This window comes from Pundamilia nyererei, unplaced genomic scaffold (genome assembly GCF_000239375.1).
Source record: "Pundamilia nyererei isolate P.nyererei 1_Seehausen unplaced genomic scaffold, PunNye1.0 scaffold01207, whole genome shotgun sequence".
NCBI lineage: Eukaryota > Metazoa > Chordata > Actinopteri > Cichliformes > Cichlidae > Pundamilia > Pundamilia nyererei.
Window position 1 is genome coordinate 6301 of NW_005188608.1, and position 9499 is coordinate 15799.

A 9499-nucleotide genomic window follows, 5' to 3' on the forward strand; every position below is an offset into this window, starting at 1 on the left:
TGGACGTTAATGTCCACAGTCATGTTTATGTCCGAGTCGCAGGTGAGACATATGACCAGGAACTCGGGCATTTCCTTTTCAATCCGAATGTGTCCGTGCCAGTCGCGTCCTTGATACCTCATCAGCACCAGCGACACGATCTCGCCTGAGACACGAGCGTTCAGGAGGTCTGACGTGCTGCCTTCACGGAGCTCGCAGCTGTCTACTGAGCTCTGGGGATGCAACACACCAGGTCCGATCAGGTTATTTTAGATCAGGTTAGTTTTCATTGGCTTATAAAATAATAAAACATTTCTAACAAACAGATGTGAATATCTGCAAAGACTCTTTATTATTGCATTGCTAAACCTTGATGGAGCTGTTAGGGTTACCTCCATCATGTAGCGAATGGTGTATGGCAGCAGGTTGCGTAGGGTAGCCATAGGATGGAGATGGATGACATAGGCGGGGTCCCAGTCCTCCTCTCCACAGCTGGTGATGTGTCGCAGGTCATCGGGGACGGCCAAAGTGCTGACCATGAGCGGCAGCAGGCTGCTTTCGGATGCGGGACACTGAAGCATCGACCCCACCTCTGAGCTACAGTGCACCTGCTCCTTCCAGGATATGCAGGTGGAAGATGGCGCGTACTGACCTGTCAGCTCTCCTGCTGGCTGCAAAAACAGCTGAGATCTGGAGGAAAGAGGAAGTAAAGACTCTCACCACCTCCGGAAGTTATGACGAGGCACCTGGAGCTGCTCAGATCCACAGGAACTCACAACAGCACCCAGAGAGTTTCAGGGACAAGATTGCACTTAAAGTGTCACAAATTCAGTTTGGAAAAAAGGATCTGCAACCAGAAGCTCGCCCATGTTGGCAAACCCTAATTTTGTAGATGTTCAGAGCAGCAGAGGATGTCTTTTACTGAGACAATCATCAAATCCACAAAGACTATGACTATGCTAACAAACAGTCTCTCGAACACCTGAAGAAGGTGGTGTGATTCTACCTGTAAGTTTCTAAGGTGACATGAAACTCCGTCTTGGGTTCGGCCTGTCCAATAACCTGCAGAGCTCTGGTTTGTGGAGAGTACTTGAGGATGGTGAATGGCACTGAGAAGTGATTCTTTATCTAAAGACACAAAGAAAAGTTGCCTCTAAATAAACCTGTCCTGCTTTTCTGATCACAATATCAGCTTTATTTAGAGCGTCTGTGGTTCAGACCTGCAGCGGCGAGCGAACCGTGATGACCTTGTTGCCTTCGTTGGCGTCAATCTGCAACAGCACAGATATGGCCTCCTGCAGATTCGGGCCGCGGATGTTGTAGAGGCGTCGACCCGGTTTGTCCACAGGGATGTTGGCGATCTCGCTGTATCCCGAGGGCACTGTATGGGGAGAGAAATAACACATCTCCAATCGCAAGCTTAGCATAAGACAACGCGCAGCACCAACAGAGAACGAGTGGGAACGTCTGACCGATGGTGAGGTTGAACAGGCAGCTCTCTTGCCGCTGGAGAGCTGAAAGTTTGCCTCTGGATGTTGGTTCGAACATTGAGTGCTCCAGTTCCATGTTCTGATCCACCGGCAACTCGTGGAGCTTTCCCTGCCCCGCAGATCCCACCAGTCTCAAGTTAGCACTGTGCTCCACAATGAAGGGAATTCCCAGAGAGTTTCTAATAGTGAATGGTGCCTTCTCCTTCAGAGAGTAATCAAAGGTGGAAGTCGTTCCCTCCGAGAACGCCTGATCAAAACACAGCAAAGGAAAAGGGCACTCAGTGATTCAACGAATTAACACTTTTTCAAAAAGTCAATTAGAAGTGATATTACAGCATCAGTCAGACACAAACTGAAGCTGTTCTGTACCTTGGCGAGGTTTTGGAAAACGTTGAGGCAGCACTTGGAGATGGTGACATTCATGGTGTCTTTGGAGCAGATGTTAACGACAGTGCGAGGTTCAGGAAGGAATATGAAGTCATCTCCGTGAACGGGGCTTTTGTCATGGATTGGGTTGTTCTTCATCTGCAGGAGCAAAAACAGCATCACTAAGTTCATCAGCCTTCAGCCGGTCGTTGCTGGGAATTTTATTCCATTTAAAAACTCATTGAGGGTTTTCAAAGTTCTGCAGTGGGACAGCAGGTGATCAGATTCACCTTCATTCCACCTTTAAATGGCAGATTACAGACGTGCCGTTAAACTCTTACAAAAAAAAAAAGGGGGGTGGGTGGTTGGAAATGAGCCACTTGGATGTTTTATATGAGGAACACAAAAATGTCTTTGACATAAAACTATTCACAGACAAAGACTTCAGGGAATTGCTTTGCTGTGGGACATTCACTGGAGTGGGACATTGTGTAGCTGTCATAATAATCACACAAAGTTCATTAAGAGCAAGCTTCGCTGCTAGCAGCTTTACCTCGAACTCCAGGTTCCACCTTCGTCTGCCGCCGTCGACTCGTTCCAGCAGAGGCTCCCACACCGCGTGGGTCTCATTAAAGTAATTCACCTGGGAACAGATGACACACTTGGTTTTTTTTCCACTGAGCACAGCAACTGCGATAACTCAGCTGTCAGAGAGATTTTTGTCTTTCTGGAATATATCAGCCTATCCCTTCCAATGGCGTCAACACCTTCGGTGGTAGGGTGAACACATGAATATTGTTCTTAAATACTCCTCAGCTAAAACTAAAGTTAGGAAAAAAAACCAAACTAAAGTTAGGAGCCTTGAATATATGACACGAGTTTCAGGATCAGGTCTGAATCCAGGTTGAGTTCTTACTTCAAGCGTCATATCAGCTCTCAGCTGTGGCAGCGAAGACCAGTTTTTGGCTGAACCATTGAAGGAGGACTCGGCTAGCAGCAGAGGGACTGTTCGATGACCCAAACCGGACTCCAGAGTCACCTGTACAACCTGAGGGCCAACAACAGCTCGTCAAAAAGAAGCAAACCTTCTTTAAAGATTTACAATGAATGTTCTGCGAAGACGCTGTGGTACCTTGACTTCGACGCCAAAGCTCTCCCCTTCATTTCGTCCGTCCGGTTCTCTGAAGCTCTCGGTGACCTCGGTGGCCTGGTCCACTCCCAGGAACCAGTAGTTACAGTTGTAGATGTTCATGACCGACCACAGGTCATGAACATCGGGCTTCGATGCCTCGCACTGTTGATCCTTCTGCTTTGCCGTCATGGCGGCTGTTATCGTTGTCACGGTGTTGAGGATGAACGGTGAGATCTGCAGATGAAAGACACACTGGTGACGAGTTCACTGACAGTCGGGAAATCACAGCGAGTCCAGAGAAGCAACACAGAGTCTCGAACATCTGTCAGTGTGATTTATAAATCCATAAATAAATACCTTAATTATGATTTCCTCCACTGTCACGGAGCCCCTCAGTGGCTGATTGGGGTGAGCTTTGGTTTCCAAGGTGACCGAACAAGGTCTCAGTACCTTTTGGATAGAGCCGGACTGACACCTTTAATCATGTTTGTTCATCTCTCATTACTTACAAGACCACTAACACATCACATTTTCTTCCTCTACAGTAAGACACCTTTTCAGTTAATCTGTTACCCGACTCATATTTTTAAGGGTAATGCAGTAAAAATGGTTTTACTCCCAGTCAACAACTCCAAAACGCTGTGGGTTTAAATGTGTCTGACATATCAAAAAACACAAAGCAGAACTGATATAACAGTGAGTGAAGAATCTACAGACTGCAAAAAACAAGCACACTCTTACGGTGGTGACAGCCTTGTCCTCTTTGTTTTGGATGAAGGGGCAGGCGAGGACCTTCAGCTCCCTCAGGCTGGCTCTCATGTTCTGTGTGCCGTCCTCCTCGGCCTGTAGCGTGAAGTCGCACTGAAATGAGGCCACGAGAGCTGGGGCGTCGGCCTTCATCAGGTTGGCCACGAACACCACCTCTGGGTCCACCACCACTGCTCGAAGTCGAGTCTTCACTGTGGAGGCTGCAGAGAGAAAACAGTCTTGTGATGGTTTTTCCTTTTTGGTTTCCGTTCTCGCTTTGTGATTCTGAATGGTCGTCTTTAGCTTGACTGAGAAGCTCTGAATACTTGGAAACATCAATTTTGTTCTTATTGCTAAATCAGATAAAGTAGACCATGATCTTGCCATTCAGTGGTCAGAAGTGTAGGCTGGGCTCCCTGCTGCAGTTGTAGACTAACCTTTTCTGGATTCGTTTAATATTCCTGTTGATACAGTAGATATACTCAATACCCCCCCGCCTCTCCGGTCGGGGTCTGGTGTCCCGATCTTACCAGTCTTGGGGTCGGCTCGTGGTTCAGTGGTCTGTCTCAGCTGCAGTCTGTCGCTCGGTGCAGAGGTGGCGGGCGGAGCCGAACTCTGCGGCAGAGCCTGCAGGAAGAAATCTCCGACGGCCATCAGAAACTCCACGCTTGCACAGAGATAGAGCTTCTGCAGAATGGCCACCACCTCCCGTTCTGCTGCGCTCTGCCGGTACGTCACGTCGATCGTGACCCCTGAGCTCTCTTCGTCTCTCTGCCTCACCATCCTGCAGCAAGTTAACACAATGTGTGATCACTGACCGAAAACTCTCATCTAAACCACTTTGGTAGCAAAAAACTAAACTGCTTTCCATATGGATCATATTCACTGTGCAGTGTGATCTGACTGTTTCTTCTTCTTCTCTGAAAAACAACTACAGACTATTTGATGAAGAACTCCATCAGTGATTGATCACGTCATCAACAAAACAGTCAGACAGACAGAAAGCAGAGATCATTTGACTTACCGCGAGGTGACCCTCTCCATGCCGGTCCTCAGGTCGTCCAGTGTGCAGGCAGTCAGCACCGTGCTCACCTCCATGCTGCCATTATTTAGGATCTTCCCTGAAGTTTTTAGCAAGTGTAGGGCAAATTCTCCCAGTCTGAGGTCCTGCTGGTTCTGGAGATCTGAGGACTGGGAACAGGGACAACAGTAAGGAAGAATAACTAACACTCACTTGCTTACTCCAACCACTGGACGAATAGCGTCCCCCAGATATCAGTTTCTTTTCACGTCCTTGTTGTTTCTAACTGACCTGTTTGGGGTCGAGGTACAGAACCAGACCAAGAGACTCGATGTTGAAGTTAAACTTGACAGTCTCCAAAGTTTCATCATCCTCTTCACTGTGGCTCACAGTCATCTTTCCAGAACCACCTGAGCAATCAGGACAAAGATCACATCAACAAAACGGCAAGAAAGCTTAAAGTGGATCTATTACACTCATTAACAATATTTTTATTCTTGGACTTTCGAGCAGCCTAGCTTGATTTAGGGTTCAAAATAATCCTGGTCTATCTTATATCGGATACATGTCAGCGCTTTGAGTACTCCGGGAGAGTAGAGAAGCGCTATATAAGAATCAGTCCACTTACCATGTCATCAGTCAGACACAGAAACCAGACAAATATCAGGGTTCAACTCTGGATGAGTGAAGATCTGAACATAAACTCAATCGGACCTGTCGGGGTGGCTCCAGCTGCTCGGACCTGCAGACTGGTCTCCTGCCGGGCTGCGGCGGGCTGCGGGCTTCCGGCCTCTCCCAGATTCTCCATCAGGATCCTGAGCACCACCTTCAGGTCGTCTTGACTGAGCTTCACCTGCACAGACGCATCAGTCACTACTCAGTCCGTCTACAGCTGTGACTAGAATGAGGCTACGGCTAAAGGCTGCTAGCCTAGCCTAAACCTGCGTCCTTATTGGAGGTGTCTACGCAGACTACAGACCACAACAAACAAACTGCATCCAGCTTCCAAGTAAAAGACGAGAGCAGCAACAATATAACTCTACAGAGAGGCCTGTCCTCAGGGGAAACTGTACCTTTGGTGGTTTACTTGTCGACTGGTTGTAAAAACAAGAATAAAATCATTAGTGGAATTTCTGACACATTTTATTCTATTGAGGAAGATTATTACATACGTCTTAAAACACCAACCATACTGTACAGCTACTCTGTTTTTATATCGTCTTGTAATCTGGGAAAGATTTTTGGTTACAAGTTTAATAATGTAACAAGGATACATGTTAACTTCCTCTTCCTCCTACCTTCATGGGTTTCAGATCTCCATCAATCTCCACAGCAGCCATCTTCTTGTACCAGGAAGCTGCCAGGTTTCTCTTGATGTTCAGGTGCAGGTTGACCGGTTCAAGCAGCTCTCTGCTAGGTTGGTTTGAGTCAGGCTCTAAGCAGGTCCTGGGCCACAACAGGAAGGAGTCAATGTGCTTACAGGAGAAACTAATCAAAGTCTGCATATAAAAACAAAAGCTTCCCCTTCAAAGCTTTCTGCTTGTGCACCTTTTTTTCCAAGCATGACCACAATATCCTTGGAATTCCTGATCTGACTACTTGCACATGCAGTTTCATCCTTTTTCTCAGACTGACCAGCAAATTTCACTGTTTTAACACAAAGGAGAGGCGCCAAGATTCAGGTGGCCAGATTGGGTCTTCCTTCCTGCACGTCTGTGGAGGTTCTCAGTCATTAAAGATGACGGTAGTCTTAGGAGCTTAAAAAGGCATTGAAACCTCTCGCGTCTTATCCAAGAGGTTTCCTTCAGCTTTAAAACTTTTAAAAACTGAAGAAGCTTCTTGGTGAAACAGACTTAAAGAAGTCCAGTCGCATCTTTTTACGCTCCTGAGACTTCCTTTAAGGTCCTATTCTAAGAACATCATTACTGACATTAAGGATTTCAGTCTTCAGGTTCTTTCATTTCACTTTGCAAAATCTTAATCAACACCATTAACATTTCTGACTGTGGATCAAGTCTGTGAGGCTTTGTTTCACTGACCTGGAGAGTTTCACCTTCGTCAGCTGGACGTCCATATTGTCGATGACGGCTGGCAGCGGACATCCTGTGACATCCAGCAGAGAGAAGCTGTTCCCAACAGTAATCAGACCCAGGTCCACCTCCAGAGCGTTGTTGGAGGTGGAGGACTGTGGTATGATGATGACTGGGGCCTTAAGGTTGATGTCCATGGACAGACGGAAGCTCTTCTGGGCGAAGTCACGTACGCTGGACGCGGCCTTCTCTGCTGCCTGAGCCGTCGCGGCGCTCAGAGCTTCTTTAGCGGTCTGGAAGTTGTTGGTGAAATTCTGCAAGAAAATTTTAAAAAAAAGACAGTTTTCTTCAGTCCAGTAGTGACTATTTCATGCACTCTTCTCAGGTGTTTTAAAAACCACTGGATCCAGGTTTCTTTTTGCATTTCTTCTCATTGGCAAAAATTAAAAAGAATAAAAGAAAACTCACAACATTAATACTGAGAAAGAAAAGCAAATCAAACTGGGAGGAGGGAACACAAATAACAAACCAGTGCAGGTTTAGCTGCTCGGGTCAAACTAAAAACAGTTCTACAAACTAACTTTCAATCATCACGTGTGACTCACCAGCAGGGACGTGAAGAACCTGTGCAGGTAAACCACCTGGATGCAGCCCACGTTTAACTTCACTGTGCCGTCAGTTTTGGAGGTGTCGGCGTAGCCCGCGCCCTCTGTGGCGTTAGGGGTCAGACTCACGCTGAAGCTGAACACCTCGTTACCCACGATGGAGATGGCCTGAAGCATAATCGGAGGGAAACCGTTAGCTCACACAAGAACACAAACACAAGAGGGCAGGACGATCTAAAGCAGTCCCGGGGTATCAGGGTCTGAAGACGTTATCAGTTTTGACACAATGGAGTGAAGCATTCTTATATAAGACAACTTACTGACCTTCTTGTGGAAGCTTTTGGGATCAACGTTTAGAACAATGAAGTCTCGCATGCCGCCTGATATATGAGTCTGAGGTCCTTGCATCAGCAGCGAGCCATTAATACCTGAGGTGCACAGCAGGCGTGTTACATCAGGTTTGGTAGTGAAAACTCACAGAAAACAAAATTCAGCTCCGATTCAGTACCTTGGATCTTGATGTCGGCCATGTTGCACAACTGGTCGCACACTAGGACGTTGAAGGCCCCGAGATCCATGACCACCTTCAGGTCTGTGACCTGAGAGTCTACAGGTGACACCAGGGCAGCTGCAGGAGGAAAATAACACATGACGCTGAGTTTTAAGTCAGACGCACATTGTGTGTGTGGGTGCGTGTGTGGTACTGACTGGACTTCGCAGAAACCGTCTTATCCTCCGTCTTTGGTCGGACTTCTTTCTCTGGAGACGGAACGCCGCCGCCAGATGACAACGCCGTCGACAGGAAGTTAATGGCTGACAGCAGAGCTTCGGTGTGAAGCATGACGTCGAGTGAGGTGAAAGTCACCTACGACCCAAGAGGAAAGCTGATGCATTTTAGTGGTTCTCAAAAATGTGCAACACCTGGGATGTGTGACAGATCTTAGTCCCGTGGTGCCACGTTCATCACTGGTATTTTATTAAGTTACTTTTCCCCTGTTCTACCTCTCGTCACAAATACAGGTTTTGTTGTTAGACAGCGTAGAGAGGCATTCCTAGAAAGAACAGGCTCAAATCTATCAGAACAGGATGACGTGGAGCAGTTTTTGTGTCTGTGTTGTAAATTTGAGTAAAACTTGGCTGATGCAGTGTGAAAATGATTTCTAAATCAGACAAATCCACCTGGTAACACTAGATCTGTGCAAACAGGGCTAAAGCCAAGCTTGCATTTCCTTCAACACGACCATGAGATGTGCAGAGATGATGCTGTACTGATCTGCAGGTGATGAACTATGACTCACATTGATCAGCTGCTCGGTGTTTTTGTAGACGGTGGAGAAGTTTGGTCCGGCACGGTCGGCCTGATGAAACAAACAGGCTGATTAAAAACTGCTGAATCTCAAACCGTCGACCCCACACGTAGTTCTCGCCTCCACCTCCCGTGCATGAACAGGTAATCAGATGGTGACCTCACCTTACAATACTCCACTTTGAGCAGTTCAGCTCCAGACTCGACTGAAGAGCTGATGAGGCACAGCGGCTCCCCACTTGAGTCTAAACCAGAAGAGAACAAAGCTGTCACATCATCAACATGTTCGACCGCACACGCACAACCAAAGAAACCAGTACAGACACACTTGTGCCAGTAAACCCTGGTGTGCTGTAACGCTCTGACCTTTGAACTCGAGGCACTTAAGGGCAATTTTTCGGATGTATGTTGCTGCACTCATGTCGTATTTTCTGACTTTTGTGTTAATGCCCATGTGGGCGACGTGAAAGACCAGGAAAGGGGACTCCTTCTGTTCCTTTGGCTTTTTCAGAGTCAGAAGCACCTTAAGAGAAGTAGCAGAAAACACATTTAGATGACAGCAGAGCGCCAACATGTTGGCGCAACAATGAATGCAAAATTTTGTATCTCTTCAGATACAGAATGATCTTTCAGACTCTCTAAAGCAGGGTGGGCAACTCCAGGCCTCGAGGGCCGGTGTCCTGCAGGTTTTAGATGTGTCCTTGATCCAACACAGCTGATTTAAATGGTTAAATGACCTCCTCAACATGTCCTGAAGTTCTCCAGAGGCCTGGTAACAAACGAATATTTTGATTCAGGTGTGTTGACCCAAGGTAAGATTTAA

The 9499-nt window shown here is 47.0% G+C and overlaps 1 protein-coding gene across 1 annotated transcript in view; it reads right to left on the reverse strand.

The window, feature by feature from the left end:
* The window catches only part of LOC102193272 (vacuolar protein sorting-associated protein 13C-like), a gene marked incomplete at its 3' end in the record, with an annotated part of 15398 nt that extends 6148 nt beyond the window's left edge, over positions 1–9250 (reverse strand). The window contains exons 1-24 of the mRNA XM_013908106.1: positions 9043–9250; positions 8842–8921; positions 8669–8728; positions 8079–8235; positions 7879–7998; positions 7695–7798; positions 7371–7538; positions 6775–7079; positions 6034–6181; positions 5450–5588; positions 5027–5145; positions 4739–4905; positions 4245–4498; positions 3709–3935; positions 3325–3417; positions 2968–3201; positions 2752–2883; positions 2389–2478; positions 1839–1994; positions 1452–1716; positions 1200–1360; positions 986–1107; positions 372–669; positions 6–212 (exon numbers count right to left, since the gene is read on the reverse strand). Coding sequence (XP_013763560.1) covers positions 6–212; positions 372–669; positions 986–1107; positions 1200–1360; positions 1452–1716; positions 1839–1994; positions 2389–2478; positions 2752–2883; positions 2968–3201; positions 3325–3417; positions 3709–3935; positions 4245–4498; positions 4739–4905; positions 5027–5145; positions 5450–5588; positions 6034–6181; positions 6775–7079; positions 7371–7538; positions 7695–7798; positions 7879–7998; positions 8079–8235; positions 8669–8728; positions 8842–8921; positions 9043–9250 — 4014 coding nt within the window. The remainder of the gene's footprint in view (positions 1–5; positions 213–371; positions 670–985; positions 1108–1199; positions 1361–1451; positions 1717–1838; positions 1995–2388; positions 2479–2751; positions 2884–2967; positions 3202–3324; positions 3418–3708; positions 3936–4244; positions 4499–4738; positions 4906–5026; positions 5146–5449; positions 5589–6033; positions 6182–6774; positions 7080–7370; positions 7539–7694; positions 7799–7878; positions 7999–8078; positions 8236–8668; positions 8729–8841; positions 8922–9042) is intronic.
* Positions 9251–9499: the final 249 nt, after the last annotated feature.